This window comes from Mytilus galloprovincialis, chromosome 11 (assembly GCF_965363235.1).
Source record: "Mytilus galloprovincialis chromosome 11, xbMytGall1.hap1.1, whole genome shotgun sequence".
Lineage (NCBI taxonomy): Eukaryota > Metazoa > Mollusca > Bivalvia > Mytilida > Mytilidae > Mytilus > Mytilus galloprovincialis.
The window spans coordinates 51002578-51027061 of record NC_134848.1 but is presented as its reverse complement, the minus strand read 5'-3'; the positions used below and the strand labels follow the sequence as shown (position 1 = coordinate 51027061).

The following is a 24484-nucleotide window of genomic DNA, read 5'->3' as shown; positions in this document are numbered from 1 at the left end:
GGTAATATCGAGTTTTTTGTAGATCTTACTTTGTTAAACATGTTGGTTGTTTACAGTTTATCTTTATCATTGATATAATTCAAAATAATAAACAAAAACTGCAAAATTTCCAATCTAGTGGCAGCAACCCAACACTGGGTTATCAGATTCATCTGAAATCTTCCAGGCTGATAGAATTTTACGTAATGAACACTTTTACCCCATATCAGATTTGCTCTTAATGCTTCGGTAAATGAGATATGAGCCAAAAACAGCACTTTACCCCTATCTTCTATTTTAGCCATGGCGGCCATGTTTTTTGACGAAACAGAAAAATAAATACCAACTTTTGTTTTAGTATAGTTAATAAATTTGTTTAGTAGTTTCAGAGGAAAAGATGTTTGAAATATATAACACCAGACGGACGATGGACGACGGACGATGACGTATAATGACGGACGTCAAATGAAGGCAAAAGCTTAGAACGATGAGTTAAAATTATGTGTACATGCTTTTATCAATATAATAAAACTCTATATTAACAAATAATTAACTACTGTTTTATTATCGACGTCTTTCAAAGAAGAGTTACATGTTAAACATTTGTTCGTTTTGTTTATTAGTACGCAGCGTTATTTTTATTGTGAAAAGATAAGCGACAAATACTCAAGGTATATTTAAAATCAAAAGACAATCAAATACCGATATTTCAAGGCTAATCCATCAGATATCACACCCGGTTTAAAGCGGGTTTTTTTTTGTTCAACATTTAGTTTCTATGTTGTTTTATATGTACTGCTGTTATGTATTTAGGTGTTTTTTTCCTTCAGTTTCAGCCCATGAGTGTGAATATCCTTTTTTATGTTGCCAATGTAAGTTACTGATAAAAGTATCTTTAAAGGCATCAATAAAATAGATGATGATCTCGTCACCAGATGTGTGTTCCGTCTTCAAATGCCGAATTTTCAAAGTTGGAAGGCAATATCAAAAATGAAGTTATTTAAAATTTTACTATACTCCTTCTTATGTTACGGCAATTTTTTATTTTTTGCTTTCATCAACAATTTAGGAGCTGGTAATATAGCATCAATATTATAAACCAACTGTATCGCTTTATCGCTCAAATATATATCTGTTATATAATGTCTTTACCTTCATTTTCATGGCATGTAAATTGATAAGAAATTTCATTTCCGTAATACAATTTCACTCCTGTTGATTTTCCACCACTCTCTGAATCTATTGTAAAAAACTTTTTTTCTGAAAAAAAAACATGTAAATAAACTCATCACAGATACCAGGATTAAAATCTTGTATTTGCACCAGACGCGTGTTTCGTCCAAAATTAACAAATAATTTTGACCATATCAAAGATAATTCATATCAACACAGAAGTACTGACTACTTGGCACTGTATATTCTTTATAATCAAACATATGGGTTCAATGCTATCTTTTTTTTTAAATAACTGCAGTGGAAACTTGAAAATCAACCATAATATTTTTAATACAGATAGGTGGTCAAACATATTTAGACTATAATTAAAATACAAAGATATAAGAAAGACTAAACAATGGACAAAAACATCTAAATGATATACCAAGTTGAAACTACACAAATAACGATAATTTTTTTTTCTTCATATCAGTTTACCTGCTGAATTTTTTTTTTCTCTTTCAACAACACTATTACCAATTACACTTGTCTTAATGTTTATGACCTGTTCTTTCAATCCGTTTACTAGACGTCCAACCGTTAAGTCTAGTCTTCCAGCTATTTCAATACTCTCATTGAAGAAATCGTGAAATTTCTCGTCAGATACGGTTGAACTATTATCATGAACATAATCGTTGCGCAACTTTCTCATTCTTTCCGCATCATCTCCTTGGTTTATATGGTAAGCTTCCGGTACTTTGCCCCATCCCTTGGTAGGTTCCTGAATCAACTTAAAATATCTGATTATTTTATACATAAGTGCACCGTCTACTTTCCTATACTGTGAAACTTTCAAACTTTGAATGATTTTTTTTTCAGCTGGTGATATTTGCTTGAGAAATTTGTCATTGTCAGTTTTTATCATCCGTTCAACAGTTGCAGGGGGAAACCAATTCTCAATCATGTGTTTGTATATATCCGGAAACACGTCTAGTATGATAGTCCGCACCCGAATCGTATTTACATCTATGTGATATGCCATTTCACTGTAAAGAAATGTCAGAGATGTATACCCAAGTTTTAAAAAGTTCATTACAAAAAAATATTATTCAAGTAAATACACAATGACGATCAACTGGTCTTTATGAAAAATGCATATTAAAACAACTCATCAAAAATTATATTCAACCAATGCATTTCGAATATTTTAAATTGAATAAATTGATAAAAAGTTGCTGTCAAATGACATAAAATTCGATTTAATATAGCATATATACAATCTATCTTTTAATATGGTTTAACAGATTCTAAAAAAAAACTGCAACGCTAACGCAAATTTATGGATTTTTTAAGAAGAATGGGGGCACTTTAAAATCCTTTTCAACAATTGTACTCTGCGTTAAGGATCTCATTGTCTTTGTCATCCCGTTTATGAATACTTAAAACGAAAACAAAAGAATCAATGCAAGACTCGTCATAAAATACATTATTTATTTCAAGGTGTAGCTTCATTGATTTTTAACCAAGATAATTGAATCGCGCATGATTAAAGTCATATCAATTCATAATGGTAAAAGTTCACATTATAATAAACTTATATTATTCGTGTCAAATTAATAAGACCACACACTCAAAGAAAACCTTAACCCAAATATGTCATTTGATACGGTTTGGTATAACCAACAAATAGATCGACGGACAAATAAACATACGAACGGACGAGCAGACTAGTAGAAAATGTTTAGTAAAACATTTTAATTATAATTTATATTTCAAACTTTTTTTTAAATTTTTATTCATCGGACGAGCAGACGTTTAATTGGATTTCATGACAGTCTGTGACTATTTAAGCACTATTTTTGTGTTTATTTATGTTTTCTGATAGCATAATATAGTATTAGGACGAATGTTCAGATCTGAAAATTGCCATTTTCATTTGAAAACCAAAGACGCACAGTTAAATACAGCCTATCTAAGTATAGCGGACTAATGAAACCTTTGTATATTCATTGTTCTATCTATTTCTATTCTTGATTATTTCCACAGAGTATGACGGCTATTTATTTTCATGTAAATGTGTACAGAGTGTGTGTGTGTTTAACCCGTAAGATATAGCAACAAATATGTTTTGAAGACATCATATGTTTGTGTTGTTATTTTATTGATACTTCATGACTGAATTTTCTATACATATTTGTAGCTATCAAGGTATATTTGAATTGTAGCGGGTTACTAAAATATGAACTGATTAACAAGAGGAAATTCTGTACGATTATACAAGCCATTGGACAGGACAGTCGATAATAAAAGCGCAATCTGGACATATACTACAGGACTACATTTTGAATTGTCAATTTACGAATTTATCAATCATTTTAATTATAAAAAAGTATTCATTCAAAATGTTGGTCTTTGGTCGATTCTGCAAATTTATTAAGTTCTTTTTCATTGTTTTTACTTATACAACTCTTCTAACTGTGTTGGTTAGCATATATCATCATGTATGACTTTCAAACATTCGGCGTTCAGCGTACCTAATAAGGGTATATAATTTCTTTGTCAGTATGAATGATTATGAAGCCATAGTGACAAGTGTTACAATGTGTCGCAACTTTTTGTTTGTGTATTTTTTCCGATATTTTTACATACTGTCATCAGATATCAGATGTTTACCTTTATAATTGAAGTAAGATTATGCAAGAATAAGGTCAATATTGAACCTATGTGAACGTACTCACTATGGTATATTCTATAAGGTACGATTTTATTTCTAATCGTTTCAAAAATATAGCATATCATTAGTTCTTTTAAAATCTTAAACTGTCGTTATATGAATATGCATCAGATTCCGTTATATTAAATAGGAGGTGTGAACAAAACAAGCAGACATAACAGGTAACATGTAAAACTATAGGGGTAAAGGACGACACTATGAATTAAATCGAAATAAAACGGCACATGCTTTTAAACTTAGTAACGTCTTCTCCAAGATTTTGACTGTTGTCTCAAACATCAGAACATATATAAAGAATGCATATCAAATAAGTAAATGCATTATATTCTTTCAAGAGAATAAACTATGTTTTTGATTAATGTATTAACTTCTATATACACAACCCATTATCTTCCTTTAAATAATGCGTTTTTTTTTCTTTTATTTTGCATATAACAGATAAAAATCTAATGGAATATACATGTATGTGTATACCCTTGTGAACACGTTGTATTTATGCAATACATAACCTTTCATCATATCGTGACGTAACGATCACAAAGACAGTTTGCTAGTTTCATCGAGTCAAGTTAAAAGGTTAATCAAGTATTGTAAACGTATATCCGTATTTGTATAAATTACATATAGCACACATGTAAAACATATACACTTACTGTTAATTTTAAATGACCAAACCCGTCTTCCAGGTACATATATGATATATATAATAATAATATAATGTGAGCCCACGCATTACAAACCTTTCGAAATTGATGTTTACACTGAAATTTTTATTTGTTCGTGTGAACCTTTATCAGTTATAATATGAACTTTGTCCTATAGGCTGACACAAGTTGCATCTTTACTAAATTAGAACAACGCAATCTTGATAATCTAAACGTAAGTTAAACTAGAGAAGAAAATAAGAACAGACTAAAGATAGGAAAAATTTAGAAATTTCCCGACAAAAAGTATTTTTTCATTCTTTATTATTCATTATTCATTCTGTTTCTCAACTATCAAAGACAATAACTATATTAGCGACCGCTAATCAGTAAATTTGCTACCTTTATTAGCATACGAAAGGGTTGTTCTGAAGGAAACTTATATATCCACTGGTTGGCAATAGTTTATACGAATCTGATTTGTAGTCTTTCATTATGGACTATCACGTTTTCAATAAATGTCCGTTAAAAAGTTTGATTTCATGTAATATAAATAAGAAGATGTGGTATGATTGCCAATGAGACAACTGTCCAGAAGAGACCAAAATGACACAGGCATTAACAATTATAGGTCACCGTACGGCCTTCAACAAAGGGTAAAGCCCATACCGCATAGTTATCTATAAAAGGCCCCGATAAGTCAATGTAAAACAATTCAAACGAGAAAACTAACGGCCTCATTTATATAAAAAAAAAATGAACGAAAAACAAATATGTAGCACATAAACAAACGACATCCACTGAATTACAGGCTTCTGACTTGGGACAGGCACATACATAAATAATTTGGCGGGGTTAAACACGTTAGCAGGATCCCCCTCCCTAACCTGGGACAGTGGTATAACAGTAATTAGTCTCCTTTTAAGCTTGGCGTACTGATCTAGATCGAGAAACTAATAATCCTGTGGATTTGTGTAAATATAGAGCAGAATTGCTCACTTGATGAGGAAAGCATGAAACTTTGCACAGTAGTTCTTGGTTATATACCTTTTGATTTCAGCTATCAACCCACTCTGAAAAATATAATATGGTTGCCATTTTCAAGATGACGGACACACGTTATAAATATCAAGATTTTCTGCAAAGTATTCTATATAATTTCGGAAACTAAAGTAATATATTCTTTAAAAATGGCCTTCATGTTCTTGAATTTGTTATCAATTATTTTAAAATATACAAAAAATAATTTGGTTATTTCTACAACAAATACATTTGCAAATATGGTTCCATATACAAAAACAAATAGTGAAATTCAAAATGTAAATCAATATGTTACATGTTAATGTAATTGTTCTTTAATCGCTTTCAGTTACGAACATTGTCACTTCTGGTCAGCACCTTTTTTTGTTTGATGGTTCGTTTTATGCAAACTTGCTGAGTTGAAATCTCGTCTCCACTGTTAACAAATTTATCACTATATTGTTGATGGTAAGTGTGGTAAAACTATCTAGCCCAAGTATAACATCGTCTGATAAAATCTCTTTGCTTATATCCCATTGCATGTTTACTGTATCAATGTCGAGAGTCGTTCTTTATAATCTTCCCAACAACAAGCTGTTCACACAAACCACGTAGCGTTACGGTCTCAAAATATCCATTATCCGCCGGAATTAATTTCTCATTTACTAATGTTATCATTGCAGCAGTGTCCACAATCGTGCTCACATTTTGCTCATGTATAGTACCTCGTTCTGCTAAGCTCTTTCCAATTATTCGTCTGCTGAAAATATCGGACGAGGCCATCGTTCTCTGTTCGGTTTTGTCCTGAGGTGATGTGTCATGGCCAATAGACGAGAGTCTAGCGTTGGCCTACGGGCCGAATCATTGCTGTTTAGAGACTCCATTGTTGGGGTTCCGATTTGATTTGCTTTGTATCCTGGTGAAGGTGACTGTTGTTTGAAATAACCGGGATTTCAGTAGTTTGTCCGTGGAGATGCTAACCATTGTCCTTAGTAGTACGGCGGCTTTGTGAAAAATTGTGCACATCCTGCTACAAGCATAAAATTTGGCATAGACCTTCCTCAACTATAACTCTTTGATTTCAGATAGGGAGGCATTTGAAAAAAATGTCTCACTTCCGGTAAAATTAAAAATGGCGGATATCATACTTAAATCAGCCCAACATCGAAGACTAGTATGTGAATAGGTGTTATTATCATGCTACTATCAAAATATTTAGTACACACCTTTGTTTTTAACTACTTTTAGATATATTATATAGATTAGATTCCGGTAAAATCCAACATGGCGGACATTGTACTAAAATAAGCTTATTTTTTAGGGAGGGTAATTGAAGTGTGTTTTAACGTATTGCTCCTATCATTACATTGAGCAGGAACCCTTCTTTAGTACTCCTCATTGATACAATGTATAAGACGTATATTTTTAAAACCCTGACTTCCAGTAATATTCAAAAATGGCGGACATAGAAATATCAATTTATTATCAAAAAATATTCAACTTTTTTCAACATGTAAAGAAACTGTTGTTTTTTGTGCTGGTCATTAAACTTTTGGATTTAAGTTATCACCAAAACCACTAATTCTATTCTGTTGTAAATGTTTAAATACAAAGTTGACACTTCCGGTAAAAAATATGGCGTAAATTGCAAAGGTAAGTCCTCAATCCATATCTTCGATGTACAGTTTTCGATAGATTGATTAAAACAAAATAAAATCACTAAATTACTAAAACAGTTTTAAAATTTATACTATTTGGCCAAAAATACATGTTTATTAACGGTCACCACCACATGCACACAAGGCAGTGCACGGGGGACCCGATTTTCCCCATAAACAACGACCGCGACATCCTTTCCCTTTCTTACATCCACAATGTACAAACATTTAACAAAATAATGAAGCCTTAGAAATAGTTTTTTTTTTCAAAGGGATCCTCTTTGTCCCTTCGCCATCCATTAGCAACTGGACTGGGTAGCATAAGACCCAATCCCAAGTTCGTCCCCCTAAACATCCGCCTGAGTTTATTGCACGTTTCACATGCTGAAAAAGACGAGACCAAGTTGAGGGAACAGCCTCAATTAGCCTTCCCCTTTGTGCAAATAGTTATTTTCTTGCTTCATTAACCATGTTAGCTCCACCTGATAAGTTTGTGCGATCTTACAGTAAAATCCCGGTGATTTAGGTTGATCAATCATCATTCTTCATGTTAAAGTCACATCTTCAAATGCCATCAATGTCTCCCAGGCAGTCTTTTTTTTCCTTTTCAAGCAACCAGAGAACCGTATCACAACGGGTAAAGGCATGGATCACAAAAAGTGTGTGTGATAACTCATTGCCTAGTGCATTTGAAAGGCCATTGATAGATATTAATCCAAAGTGTTTGCCTTCCCAAACACAATCCATAGTTCGTCTAGCCCTATGTCACGGAATAGCCAAACAGTAATGACAGCATCATCAGTAACGACTGTTCGAATCATGACTCGTTTAAGTTCGTGTTTCACTGCATAAGACACATGCACAATGATTCTAGTGTCTGCCCTGCCTCCTAATGTGAACTTTAATGTGAAGATATATTTGGATTAATATCTGTAGAGAAGGGGTTTTTGTTTATTATCGTTTTAATAAATAATAATTATATATTAGGTAAACATGGACAGTAAATAAATTTCAGCGTATTCATTAAGAACCGATTGCCGATTGAAATAGTAGTTTTTAATTAAATCCCCATCGGTTGTTTTTCTGTCAAAACTCAACAACCAGCATCTATTTTACAGGAAATCCAATTTTATTAACCAATCAGAAATGCCGTTATATATCTCTCTAGATTGTCCTAGATAGTGACCGACGATCTAAAACTAAAAGTACGATTTATATTTTTTCTATATCAGCAAAGTCAATACAATTAATCAAAACATTTTTAATAGTATACTTGCAGTTGCAAGGTACACATTGTGGTTTTTTTTAAAGATACTCGTGTGTTATTGTAGTATGACCAATACGACATCTAGAAATAACACACTGATCTTTTCTGCACATAAAATTATTAAAAGGTTTGCCTAAATAAGGTGTAATTTCATGTAATTTATTATCATCTATTTTACTCCATTCATGTTTCAATATATTAAAAACATATGGTATATCACAGTTAGATAAAGGGTCAACCAGGACATTCTTTGCCACAAGGTCTACAGCTGTGTTTCCAAGGATTCCAACATGACTCGGAACCCATAGAAATATTATTTCTTTCAGAATAATTTTTAAATTCCTCATTACATATAAAATTTTGAGAATTGTTGGGTTTTTTATTTTAGTATTTTGTATAGCTTGTAAGCATGAAAGTGAATCAGAACATATAATAAATTCGGATTTATCTGAAGAAGCAATACATTGTAAAGCCAATATTATTGCTTCTGCTTCAGCAGTAAAGATGGATACATCAGATGGCAAACGGAGAGTTGCAGCTCTGTCCATGAAGACAGCAGCAGATGCAACTCTGTCACCATCTTTTGAACCATCAGTATAGACAGTTGAAAAATCTAGATAATCGGCTTTAATGTCAGCATAGTGTTGCTGAATTAAAAGAGGATTTGTTTTATTTATATTGTGTTCACGGAGATCAAATATCATTTTTGGTTTTGGAAATTCTAATGGAGGACATTTGCAAGTTTAAACTTAAGTAACAGATTTTAAATCAAAGGAAGATAAATGTGGTTTTAAACGTAAACCTAACGGAGGAATTTTATTTTCATGTTTTGCAAAAATATCTTCATAAATCGGATTAAAAACACAGCTGTAGGCAGGATTATCTGAATAGGCTTTTAGTTTGACAGCATATCGAAGTCCAAGCTTCAAACGTCTGTTAGAGAGTGAGTGTTCATCAGCCTCTACATACAGACTCTCAACTGGTGAGGTTTTAAATGCGCCAAGACAGAGACGCAAACCCTGGTGATGCACAGCATCAATAATCTGTATGTATGACTTCCTTGCAGAGCCATACCCTATAGAGCCATAATCTAGTTTAGTCTCTACAGCCCCACCCCTAAAAGGCATAAAAATAACAAAGTCTATAGGAGCTTTGTGACGTCACTATACCACCACGCGTACATATACAGATTAAAACAGAAAGTAAGTTTTTCAATCCTACAAATTGTAACAAAGTGCACTAACAACTAATATATAAAACAGCAAAATGATATTTGTGTAGAATGTATATTTTATCAACACATGGAGGAGCAAACTCGGCAAGGTTAGAGATATTAAAGATGATAAATTCAATGTCTTGCATAGAGAGTACCAATAAACATTTTTAAATCAATACATCAATCAATCAAACAGTAAAACAATCAATCATGTAGAGAAGGGGTTTTTGTTTATTATCGTTTTAATAAATAATAATTATATATTAGGTAAACATGGACAGTAAATAAATTTCAGCGTATTCATTAAGAACCGATTGCCGATTGAAATAGTAGTTTTTAATTAAATCCCCATCGGTTGTTTTTCTGTCAAAAAAATATAAATCGTACTTTTAGTTTTAGATCGTCGGTCACTATCTAGGACAATCTAGAGAAATATATAACGGCATTTCTGATTGGTTAATAAAATTGGATTTCCTGTAAAATAGATGCTGGTTGTTGAGTTCGCTGCAAAGTACTATAGGATTTTGTACTGAAACCAGGAAAAGTATGCATTTATAGTAATAAACGAGATTTGTAACCAGTCAATAAAGAAAAAGTGAAACAGAGTTAGAGAAATGAAAAGAATTTCAGATTTTTTTCAATCAACAACAAAGCGATAAAAAGGTTTGTTCTATGACATTTGCATTCAAATTATAATTGAGACACTCTCCTTGGTAATGTTCATGCAGTGCAAAAAAAGAGCAATGTCTTGTCACGTAAAAGCAGACATCAAATTATTTTCATTAAGTGATTTTCATTTTCTTGTTTTCAAATCAGTGATAGAGTCTCTCAAAAGCAGACTCTTTATCTGTTTATGTTTACAATAAATCATAAATCATATGTATACCTGTCCTATGGCCTTTCTTTAAGTTTTGAAATAAAAGACAGAAAATGTAGAGATAGACGTCTGCATGTCATTTATCATAAATACTAGGAGCACTACCTAACACCAAGAGATATATGGTGTAAAGGAGGATATACTATTAGATTTCTTGATAGAGGGTTGCTGCTCACAAGGAAGCTATTAAACCAAGAGTTCCAAATGGTGAACTTGAAATCATCCCTTCGTAAATTTTACGGACGCCATCACGAGTTGGTTGACCGTTATGGAATAACCGTTTCACAAATGATATCGGATATGTTCCTTACGTCGTAACTACAATTCCCTTCCCTTTCATGAATGTGACCTACCGAATTAGACTATTTACCGGATTTGTAATCACATAAGCAACACGATGGGTGCCACATGTGGAGCAGGATCTGCTTACCCTTCCGGAGCACCTGAGATCACCCCTAGTTTTTGGAGGGTTTCGTGTTGTTTATTCTTTAGTTTTCTATGTTGTGTCATGTGTACTATTGTTTTTCTGTTTGTCTTCTCATTTTTAGCCATGGCGTTGTCAGTTTGTTTTAGAGTTATGAGTTTGACTGTCCCTTTGGTATCTTTCGTCCCTCTTTTAGCACACACGACAAGTCTTAGTTAACATTCCTCAAACATACATGAAACAATGCTATTAAAAAGGAAAACTCACACTCATGCTCTGACTCACCTGATCCAAGTAATATTAATAAAAAAATAAATATGTACATGTTGTGTTCGATACTTGACATACTTCTTTAAAACTACATGTCAAAATTACATTAGAATTTGCAGTCAACAGGGTAAGCATGTATGTCATCTTCATTTTAACAACGTTGTACAGATACTTCTGAAGATTATTCGCTGAGAGAACAAAGGACAAGGTATGATAAGGGCCGTTTCTGGCCCCCCTTTTTCCAGAATTTTTAAACTTTGAAGTTCAAACCTATCACGCCTGTGTAATGAACTGCAGTATCTGATCGTCCATGTAGAACCTTATTTTTAGGTGTTATGTACTCAAATATGTTCAAACTGAGACCTTGAAAAGCCCTAAACGACGAAAAGTGTAAAAAATCTACAATTTCGTCATGTTCGGAGACAAAATTTGACATCAGCGCCAACGTAGACCATCTAGAAATTTCCAACCATCAACTGTACTCTTATGTATCTTTCACATAATAAAATATCATGGTGGTCTACGTTGGCGCTCATGTCTAAAAATTTGAAAAATAATCCGATTGTTTACATATTTTGACAAGTCATTATAATACGTCAAAGTGAAGGGCACGGGTACGAAATTATTCCGGGATCCATAATTGATCGGAATATCACGTACGGATTGTTCTATGTCGTATCCAGTCATCAAGACATGTCACTCTCTTAAAGAAATATGTTGTACGTGAAATTAGACCCATATAAATGATCAAAATAGTCTAACACTGTGCAGCCAAATACAGAGTTGTGTCCCTTGAAATATGGTGAATTAATTTTTATTCATTATAATTTTCAAATATGCAACGAAATCTTACAAATGAATTTCATAATAAATTCTCAATATATTCAAACTCTTTTTGTAGTTCTGAAGAAAACCATTTCATCAAAACGTATATATTTTGCACTGTGAAGTTTTCTATTTAACCTTCTACAGAAAAATAGATTTATGATACATTATATCCATTTCGTGCACAAAATTGTTATCACATGTTTTAAAACTTCACATGTGCTCTGTCCATCATTTAGTAGTTTATTGAACCTGAGACTACTATAACACTATAGAAGTCTCAAGATTGAACAGAGATTTAAGAATATGCAAATCACTTTAATAGACAAAAACCTGCGCACAGTCCTAAACTAATACGTTATGCATGTGCAGTCAGTATTAAATCCAAAGTATTCAATGTAATTATAAACATAATTCCAGGCAAAGTCTTTAAGAGCAGATGATACTGAAATTAAGTTAACTACACTTATACTATACTGTAAATTATGTATTTACAGCCTATTCATATATCTTTCGGTACACTAATGAGTTTTCTTATATATGTCAGAGCACTCTTTTGACAAGATGTAATCATAAAATAAAAGTACACATGTAGCATTCAATTGACTCAGATCCTATATGGATTATCAAATAAAACATGCTATAGCAAAATTACTTTTAACATATTTCACTTGCATAAGTACAAATTGGATAAGACCCATTGCAAACAAACTTATGAAGTATGCGCGAAAAAAACATGTGTATTTGTTTGCCATTTCGAATGTGTATTTTGTTTTGTCTGGAGTTCTATGTAAGTGACAAAATTTCATGCCAAACCTATACCGATTCCTGGAGTACACTGGTACTTCTTACCTAGCTGTTTAATGTACATGTAAACTATGTCCTCTTAATTCTATTTCACATTCCCCCTCCCCTCACGGGACAAAATGTCGAGCATGTTCGTTAATTTAGATCTGTCCGTCCACCCTTCCGCCGTACCGTATGTTTCTGCCCGGACATATACGTTTAGCTATCTCCTTCAGTTTTTTTTTACCTGAAAGGCTTTTTATTTATAATAGAGGTGTGTATGTCTACAGGGTTTTGATTTTTTTATAAAATTTTCTTCAAATGTCCGGTATTTTTGGTACAAGCTATATATATAAAGAGTCGGTTATCCTCCTACAGTTTTTGAGATACAGCTTTAATACCTAATAGGTTTATTGTACACATAATTGATGCATGTATTGCCATCGGATTTTTATTATTCTTCAAATATTCTAAAACTATCAGATTTTTGGACTTAGTCAATTTTTCTTGCTACTTAAAAAACAATTAGGGTAGTTGTTGAATATTCACCAAAAACGGTAGTTGAACTTGTTTTCCCTCTCACTTGCTATTGAAGGCACAACTTGCACTACTAGTACTACAGTTTAATGTCCCTAATGCAATAAATAAGATTTTTTAGTAACTTCAAATATTTATTCAATACCGGAAAGGTTGAACTTGGTGAATACTACAGCCGATTTCATTGAGTGTGAAGTCAAAGGTAATATTTTTAGTTAGCTTGCTTGTTAGATGAAGCATAAAGTCATTGTTAGGTCAGGTTAACTACCCTCCTTTTAGAATATACTAGTCCAGCAGATTACCAATCTATCTGCCTGATGGACTATGCTACTTCGAAAGGAGGGTAGTTAACCTGACATAATAATGACTTCACGGTTCAGCTAACAAGCAAGCTTACCAAAGATTTTACCTTTGGCTTCACACTCAATGAAATCGGCTGTAAATCTTGAAAGTTGAAACCTTTTAGCTGGACATTCAGTCTTGCAAGTGAAGACATTCAGAATGAAAATAATAAATAGATCAACATTAAAAGGAGAAGTTAAGGTTGAAAACGAGTGCACCCGCACGAGCGGGGATCGAACTCACAACCTCAGTGTTGACTGGCTAGTGATTACAGAAGTAACTTCTTAGACCACTCGGCCACCGAGACCTTTTAATGAAGTATGTCTACGCTTCTAATCAAATTCGAATGTTTTGGGGTTACATGAAATACTACTTACCAACAACTGTTTCATTAAAACAAGCATTTCATTTTGGATAAGATAAGGAGATGTGGTATGATTGCACATGATACTATATACCGGCGATCAATGTGCTAATTTCAGGATATATATCGTAGAAATAATGAATTTTTAGAGAAGCTTGAAGATGGTCATGCCTCTTTCGTCTACATATCTGAATGAGTTTTTAACGTCTTAAACCCTGACCTCATTGAAAACTTTGAACTTTTTTCAGCATTTCAGTCTTTAAAATATTGTGTTTAGTGTTAAAAAGTTCACAGTGTACAATTCTTTAACTGACAAACAATGACATTGTACAGGCTATGCATATTTGCTATACATACTGTATAAATCTGATACTGAATCTTCAATAGTAGTTTTAATCCATTTGCGTTTTTTTAATGTGCCAGTAAGCAACATGTAAATGTGAAATGCTATATTCATAACTTCAACTATTATTTATGAATTATAAGTGTGCCACTTCTTATATAATTTCAAGGTTTTTTATGCCCCAGTTATGTGCATTATGTTTTCTGGTCTGTGTGTCCGTCTGTTCGTTCGTCTGTTAATCCGTCCACCCGTCCGTCCGTTCGTCCATCTGTCCCGCTTCATGTTGGCGAGGTAGTTTTTGATGAAGTTGAAGTCCATTCAACTTGAAATTTAGTACACATGTTCCCTATGATATCATGATATGATATTTCTAATTTTAATGCCACATTAGAGATGTTGCCCCATTTTCACGGTATACTATACTGGGGACACATTCTTGTTTATTTTACATATTAACTTGTTAATGTTTATACTTACTAGTTATTATGTGACAATATGATTTGTATTTATTCTTTTTTTTTTATTAACCGACCATTTCCTTGATGGCTAACTTTTATTTAATACTAAAGTTGAGAATGAAATGGGGAATGTGTCAAAGAGACAACAACCCGACCATAGATCAGACAACAACTGAATGCCACCAATGGGTCTTCAACCATGTTCAATGCTGCGAAAAACTTCCGCACCCTGAGGCATCTTTCAGCTGGCCCCCAAACAAATATGTATATTAGTTCAGTAATAATTAACGTCATACTAAACTCCGAATTATACACAAGAAACTAAAATTAAAAATCATACAACACTAACAAAGGCCAGAGACACCTGACTTGGGACATGCGCAAAAATGTGGCGGGGTTAAACATTTTTTTTTTAGATCTCAACCCTGTTTTTGGTAACAGCATATATGATTTAATGTTTACATCATCAAGATATAATAATAATGTCAAAACCTACTTTGGTTTACAAAAAAAAAAAAAAACATTATTTAACCGTTGCTAAGCACTATTTTGGTTGCCAATCTTTTTATCAGCATGATATACAATTGACTTGCTTTCATTTCTTACTGCTAGTTATTCTTGCATGTATTAACCAATCTAACCTGATGTTACTCTAATTTGTACAATTAAAAAGGGTTTTTTTGTAGTTCAATTTAATTTCTATCTTTTTCGACTGTTGCTAAGCAACTTTTAGGTTGCTATGGTCAATTTCATTTTCTTGAGAAAAAAATAATGATGACTCAGACATCATATATATGAAAGAAAAATCATTTACAGTAGCTAAATCATTAAAAATTGCTATATTTATACCTCATATGGCCGAAATTACAAATTTTTGAACCGTCGCTAGGCAAAATGTTTGTTGCTAGGTTGTTGCTAAGCATTTTTCAAAACTGAAATTGAAGTGACTTTTCATTTGCAAACTCAAGTTAGTGTTAAACAAACAATATTATTTTGAATTATGCTAATGTGTAATGAGAAAGCAATGCATATGTGATAATTTGGCTATTTATTTTAACCGTTGCTAGGCAACCTTCCTTTCACCGGAACATAAAAAAATCATAGTTTTGAATAGTTTCTATACTAAGGCTATCAATGATGTATATATAAACTTATTTGGGAAGGGGGCCAAAATCGCCTCTTATCATACCTTGTCCTTTCATAGATAACCACATCGCTTTCGAGATCTTTTAATGTCAGTTTAATCCTACGATTAAATGTCTGCTCTTAGATGAAAGGACAAATATGTGTTAGAAACTGCTGTTTGGATGTATACACTGTGTTTGAAAATACTAGTAGAACCGCAATGTAAAAATACGCATGTTAAAATAAATTACAAATGTTCGTGAACTCCGATCAAAATATCAATTACTTAATATAAGTATTAATTAATCAATATAAACAAAAGAAATACAACAGGTGTTCAAGGTTAAATTAAACAGTTAAATTACCGGCTCCTAACTTGGTACAGACACATACGGAAAGTGTTAGTGATCAATGTTTTCTGGCGCTAAACCTTCCCCAAAGCTCGGACAGTAAAGTAATAGGACGACATAATAACAAACTATTAAAATAAGTTGAAAAAAATTTACCGGTTGGCAAAACGTGTAATCAAGTAAATGTAACATTTTGCCCCGCAAGTTAGAGGTGTAGATGAAACATAATGGTTTGATTATCAAAGGACTCACGTTTGAGTAAACAAACATAAACCGCAAAACACAATTATAGTATATAGAAATCCATCACAAATACGTAGGCTATTGATTTTGTAACGCAGACGTGTGTTTCATCTACATAGAGCTCACCAGTGACGCTGGTATCAAAATAATTGGACGGTCAAATCAAATACATATTTTACAGAGATAAATATAGAAAAAAGCAATGTTTTGTCTTGTAAAATTGTACCTTGTCAGTGTTTGAAGATTCGCAATCTGAACAGAATGAAGCTTCTTTACTGATTAATTTGGAACATCGTTTCCATCTTTTGTTCCCGTGCATCTAGTTTCTTGTCGATTCATCACTTCACAAGGCAGCTAAAACACATCTTCTTTTCAACAGTCGACGATATAATTTTTTACTGGAAGATATAAATGTAATATAAATACATACTGTGGAATAGTTCTTTTTATGGATAAACTTCTTCACTATTGGCCTTAAATATTCATGCTACAAATTAACTTTTAGTTCAAAAATTTGCCTTCATTGTCATTGTACTATATCAAGCTTATTTTTTGACGCAGCGTTGAAGTTTAAAACATATGAGCGATTGCAGTGTACTTCTTGTTATGTATACATCAGCTTTTATTTCATTATTTTCAGTTTTCATTTATATAGCTATAAATAGTTCATTCTAGCATTTCTTTTACACGAGAGTATCATATTCCGTCGCTATTCGTTAGGTAAAATATAAATGTATATTGATACACGTATTTATTATACAGATTATTGCTATTGTTTATCCAAGAATCTGCTCCGCTTACATCAATCACTGTTCCATTATGGCGTCAGATACCCTTTGGATGTCCAGTAATTGCGAATAGCGATAAGTGTATTATGGTGTCTTTACACAGTTCATTGGGAAACACAATATGTTAATAAAATATACTTCATATTATTTAAGAAATAGTTCATCGAAACTCTAGATTTGTTTAAAATGTACACATGGCCTTGGCCGTGATATTGGAATTTTATATTTAGAGTTAGCAGCAAATGTATGGCTTCCATAAATTATTTCAATAATAATAAAACACATACGGTCAATAAAAAACTGAAGCGAGGGTGGGTTTGTCGTGTGTGTGTGTCTGTCCTATTTCACCCCCTGGTAAGTTGAACTAAAAAAGATATAATAAATCTATAGCTTGCATAAATTATTTCTAAAATAACCACAACAAGAAATGTGTTAAATTCTTCAAATTTTCAAACACAACATTGGCCATTTTTAATTCACATCTATTATAGTAAGTTTATAACCGTCATATTATAATCTATCTTAGTATATTCTATTCTTTCAATTCTTTTCAACGCATAGCCAAACGAGAATATAAATGTATGACACATTTTCTTACCTTTATGCGCACTTCGTGATGGTAACATGTTTACTGATAGTGTGCATTATAAATCAATAGACTATAAATTTGGTTTACGAAATCAAAATGTTATCATGAATAGAAAACCTATTTTGTTATCAAAACAGTCATATATACGAACGGGCTTGATAAACAAAACACTAGATTATTCTTTTTTTATTCCCATTTTCAAATAGGCAATTTGTAATAATAAATGTATAAACATATACTAATATTTGATTAATTTCTTAACTATCTGAATAAAAAGTTCAAAAGTTGAACTAATGACATTATTTCTAAAGTTTAAGTAATGTGATATGCACTCGTCTGGTTTTTCAGCTTATAAATAGATGAAAAATATGGGAACATTTTGGAATACATCTGTCTGTCTCGATCAACAGTTGACGTTGCGACCGTTAACATGTCTCGCAAATCGCATAGCATGATAACATTTTATTGACGTTGCCTTGTCAATAAACATTGATCTGGTCATAGATGGTCATTAACAAATCCCGTCTGTCTGTACCGTTTTTTGTAAGGAAAGTAAAATGAGTTTCTGACGTGAAGTTTTCGGAAAAACAGAACGTTTGTGTATTCCTGCCTTTAATATTCTGATCACCAGATGTAGATTTTCATTGCTAAGTCTTGTCAATATTAAGATGCAACAGTTTTAAATAATTCAATTGTTGTTATGGATTGAACACATTGTTTAACGAAAAAATCATTTATTGGTAACGATGTTTTGTTTATGAAATTCGTGCGATTTCAATAATCCGGTATGTTCGATTACCTCAGATAAGTCAGACATTTCTAACCATAAAGGAGTAAAGTAAGCTTGAATAGACTCAACTGAGAATGTAAACAGTATGGCGCCAATATATGTATAAGTAACTGCTGGCAACTTTACAATTAATACATATACAAACGGAACAACAACAACGATACACACTGTGGAAAACCGATATTTATCAAGGAAACAGACGTTTTGGAGCCTCAAACCCACCCAAAGAACTCCGGCTCACCCACTTAGAAATATTTAGAGGAATGGTAATGTCAATAAAAAGATAACAGGCAAAATGTGAGGGTTATACTTAGACGCAGAGGAAGACAGACTTAAACTCCTGAGTGAAGAAGTAGTCCTCAGAGGAAAGATCATCCCCCTCCTTCTACATAACCCAAACAACTTCAACTATAAAAGTTATCTAAGAAAATTCAGGGTAAAGAATGTGCCATTATCTGCAGATGATGGACAGATACAAAGAGAATTGGAGAAGAGAAACATCAAATTTATATCCATAAACAGAGATAGATTGAGATAATCAAATGACAAAGTGCCAAACAGGAGACAGAGTGGATTTCTGTGAGAAACTTAAGAAACAAATACGAAAAACAATGCAGTTTGGAAAATATCTTGCTAGAGTCTCACACTTTGGCCATATAGATATGAACACTCATTTCATTTGCAGTAAATGGCTCCAGCATGGCCACTTTACAAGTGACTGTCCCAATGAATGGATGTGTAGAGGATGCAACAAGTCAGGTCACAAATTAATAGAATGTCCAACATTTTTTGAAAGCATGAAGCAAAAAGAGACAAAAGACAAACAAGAGAAGGAAAACCAAATAGCTGAACGTAACTACAATGCAAAATACAGAAAAAAATGAAAACATAGAAGATATCACACATCAACACAATCAATTGATATTTATGAACAAAACAGAACAGTTACCACAAATGACAAAAAGATCTATCCCCAGAGAAGAAAAAGATAGAAAAAGGAAAAACATACCAGAAAAAAATTAAAGCCTATCACATAGTGTAGTCTTATAAACCAACAATACAGGTAAACAACCAAAGCAAAATCATGTCAAAAACGATTGGACATTAACAGATTTACTACTCCAAACAGAAAACAAGGAACGCTAAAAGGAAGAACACCACCAACTCCACCAGACTAGGACAGAGAAAACAAATAATGTATCTTAACGTACAAAAATATAAAAAAAATAAGGTCATTGTATATAATGTATATAGTCTTTTCGATACTTATTTATAATTTATAACAAAAGTATAATAACACAAACGAATTCAATATGTCATACATTCAGTTATCTAAGGTATTCAACATTGATGATGATACAGGTACATTTGTATTTTTTCAACATACTTACTTGTAAGAAATGTAATAAGTCAATACATTTTCAAAAATGGGTTTTCCCATATCTATTTTTAGTAACAAATTAAACTTTAATAACAACAGATATAATGCAACAAAATCGCAACAAAAAGTATTTAAAGAAAAGAAATCAATGGTAATACTTACATTATCTGACAATTACCGACCGTCAAATCTGGTCTAATAAACCTAAAAATAAATCAATAAAATTAACTAAAGTATTACATATTTATATGCATAACATTTCATATTATCTGAACATGATGATACTGCTTGTAGATAAATGTTTTCGGGTACGTAAACACGAGTTATGTAACACGGTAATATTATCGTGTAATAAACGAATGACTGTGTTCTAAAACTTGTTACATTGAAATAACGCAATGTGAACATTTACAGCTATATAAACATTGGTTAATATGTAATTTGTTGTATACTCTTCGTTGCAAGATTACAACTGAGATACCAAAAGACTTTCTAACATCGTATAGGAACTCTCTGTTCTTATCATACATGTGTGTTACCATCATTGTACGCGCATGGTTTGCATGCTTGCGCTACTGTTATGTACTCGTATTTATATACTGTATACATTGTATATATAATATGTAAACATCTTATAACATGTATAAGATCAGAAAAAATCTTAAAGTTTAAATTTAAAGTTAGAACAAACAGCCCAAACGACTATATACGGCTAGTGAAAACTTTAACTAAACTTAGCACATTTAGGGAAAAAAGCTAATAAATAAAAAAAAGTATATTTAAAGTCCAAGAAAAAATATATCTATATGAATGACAACTGTATGTTTATAGACAAAACAATGCCTATTTTTTTTCTTCATTTTTTAAAATCAAAAGTACGCTAAGAAAGGAAAAAAAACATAAACCACCTAAGATAAGATTCAAAATAATAAACAACTTTAAAATTTTAATGAATAGCACTAAAAGTAACCCAAAAGCTTTAAACAACTTTCCCATCAGGTTGTCACGTGTTACACCTATAGAATTTATCAACAAAGAAAGTTATTACAAGCCAGTCAAGCGAACTTTAAATAAAATAAATAACTTATTTAAAACAATCACTTAGCATGTTTATCTATTGTCTTAAAAAATCATAATATCTAATAAAACTAGTAGATTGAGCTAACGAATTCCTTATATTTGAATAAAGTAACATTCATTTTTAGTGGACAATTGTTTTATCGTTAATTAAACTAAAATGAAAAATTGTTTGCTAAAACCTCTCTGTGATTAATGTAAGATAACTCTGGTCATTTTTTCAAATCATTCTTTCATTAGGGAGTGATAATATATTTCGATGATGGAAGTTTTTAACGACCTTTTTTTTTCTTGATTAAATTTTATTCAAATATGTACAATGAAACATTCACCAGACAGTACCTGGTGTCACAAACAGACAGTTAGATATAGTCAGTTACAAACATATATTAATGCAATGTAAGTTCAGATACTAGTATGTGTATAATCAATATAATATTTCTGCATGATTATCTGTTACTTTTACACAATTAATACACATGTGTTCTAAATCTTCTCTAGATTGTGCAGACACTGGACAAGTGTCATTATCAGTCATGCTACATTTTAAAAGTTTAACTTTAGTAAAAAAAAGTTCTATGAAGTACTTGAAAATTAAGTTCCCCGAATTCACCAGGCAAGATATATAAATTAAAAAAAATATAACATTTTGAAAATTCTAATTCTGGATACTTTTCGATCCAATAAGAGATTCTGATACAGGCGATTTTTCAACAAGTTGTATTAAGAGATTATAAAAAGTTCGACTACTTTGTGATAAAGGAACTTCTTTATCTTCAACGGACAAAGAAAAACAATCTGCAGTTATTTCAAAAACTGGATTAATATTTTCATTGATAAAATGTACCCATTCAGGATGCAGACTGACAAGTACATTTTTTATAAAACTTGCAGACATCATCATATTTTAGATCAGCATCTTTGATGAGTTAATTTTCTCAGATAAAATTTAATGGATTGCAATTTCAGAAAACCATGCATTCTTTCATACGTTAAATGTTTAACTTTTGTTATACCTAAAAAAAAATGAAAGGTTTATAATTTAGTAATTTACCTTCTTTTGTAACACTAGTGTTGAAAAATAATGGTATCTCATTAATATTATTTTCATTCGCTTCGAAGGCAACATAAATCTTGACTGGATACACATTCCTCGTACAGCCAGTTAGTTTATTTATAGTCTTTAAAAAAAAATCTTTATGTTGGCATAGATTAATGTTGAACATTAAAAAACACATAAATTATATAATATATTCATTAAAAAATTGAATAAACCAATAAAGAATACTAAGATCTAGTACATTAATTTTGGAGCAATTTAAAGCTGCTCAATAAAATAACTACACGTAAAGATTGAATTATGACCAGTTCAAGGTAGACAATCAACATTGACTATTGTGGAATTGCACATAGTACAAAGGAATGCAACTCTTGCATACAAATGATACATCAAAAGAATTATTAAACACGAATTCGTGCGCCACCTTCACTGACGATTCTAAACTATCATTATGACCAACAGTTGTAAATCTATAGAATAGTGACATCTAGTGAATGCTAACCCACAGTGAAATACATTTGTTTGAAATTTTTAAAACCTACTGGGAAAAATGCACTAACTTCTTGATTTCCATAGCTCAAAATTAACATGTTTACATTGATAAAATATGGTGGTTAATCATTATTAATCTATAAAAGTTTTAGATTTGATATGACCTCGTATGCTAGTATCAACTTACCCAAAAATATATTTATTAAAAGCCAGATTATTTTGTATTTGTTTACTTTAAAATCCATCTTGGAAATTTTAAAATTATCACAAATCCCGACATCCATATTTGTACGCTTAATTTTGAAGGACTCAGAGATAAAGAGAAAAGAACAAGATTAATTATCAATGAATAAAAAATAAGAAAAGTCTTATAACTTTTATACAAGAAAGTCACTTTGATGACAATCTTGACCAAAATTATATACTGAAACTAGTAACGTTATCTATTTTAGTCATGGTACAACCCAAAGTAAAGGGGTAGCCATTCTAATTGATAATAAGTTAGAATGTAAAGTAATCAATGAAAAAAAGACAAAGACGGAAGAATACTAATGTTAAATATAGAAATAGAAAATATAATTTATTCGCTCATTAACATATATGCAACAAACATAGAAACAGAAAAAAACAAGTTCCTTGAAAATCTGTCTTATTTCATAAGTAATAATGCAATTGGAATGATAATAATAGGTGGTGATATGAACGATGCACTGTCAAACTTAGATAGAACACTTACTAATGGAAAACACAAAAATATAAAACCAGTAAATAGTTTAAAATCCTTAATTAAAACACACAATCGAATAGATATATGGCGATATTTAAATACCCCAAAAAATACAGTTTACCTGGAAAAGACAATACTTCAGTCGAATTGATTACTTGTAATTAATTAAGATTTTGTGCTGAATACAAAATCAAGCGACAAAAGACCCGCATGAATAAAAAGTACAGACCACCAAGGCGTTTCTCTTTAATTACAAAGCGTAACAGCCAAAAGTAGAGGTCCAGGATACTGGAAATTAAATAATTCTATTTTAGAAGAAAATTAATATTGTAAAGAAAAAGAAATAATGATTGCAAAATACAAAACCATCATGCAAGACACCACTACGGATGTGCATCTTCTTTAGGACTCGATAAAACTTGCTATTAAACTGTTTACAATAAATTATTGCAAAAGAAAAGCTTACAATAAAAATAATGAAATAAACCAAATGGATAAAAATATCTATAAAAAAAACTTTGGCAATTATTAGGACCAATCCTTGTTATCATCTGTAATACAAACTACGACAGGCAAAAGCTACCATTTTCCCAAAGACAAAGTATTCTCAATTTTAAATACAAAAAGAATGATCCACTAGATCTTTCATATTATAGGCCAATCTCCGCATTTAACTCAGACTTTAAACTACTATCTTACACATTAGCTCAAAGAATAAAATATGTACTAAATTTAATAATCAATGCAGACCAAACAGGATATATAAAAAAACAATATGTTGGCTTCAATCTCAGAAAAATACAAGACATCATAGATTACCCCGACAAATTTAATGTTGAAGATGCAATTTTGTTTCTAGACTTTTCAAAAGCATTTGATACTTTAAAATGGACCTTCATGTACCAAACTCTCGAACTTTTCGACTTTTATAGTTCATTTATTAACTGGATCAAGACGTAATAT

General features: G+C 31.7%; 1 protein-coding gene across 2 annotated transcripts in view; it reads right to left on the bottom strand.

Moving 5' to 3' along the window:
• The window catches only part of LOC143052343 (uncharacterized), a 47451-nt gene extending 29389 nt beyond the window's left edge, over positions 1 to 18062 (bottom strand). The window contains exons 1-4 of one of the 2 annotated variants that reach the window (XM_076225348.1): positions 18004 to 18062; positions 16844 to 17015; positions 1633 to 2180; positions 1132 to 1239 (exon numbers count right to left, since the gene is read on the bottom strand). In XM_076225348.1, the coding sequence (XP_076081463.1) occupies positions 1132 to 1239; positions 1633 to 2176 (652 nt within the window). In that variant the 5' untranslated portion in view covers positions 2177 to 2180; positions 16844 to 17015; positions 18004 to 18062. Of the gene's footprint in view, positions 1 to 1131; positions 1240 to 1632; positions 2181 to 16843; positions 17016 to 17692; positions 17772 to 18003 lie in introns of those variants that run through there. The other variant, XM_076225349.1, reaches the window with a different exon arrangement.
• Between the last annotated feature and the right edge of the window lie 6422 nt (positions 18063 to 24484).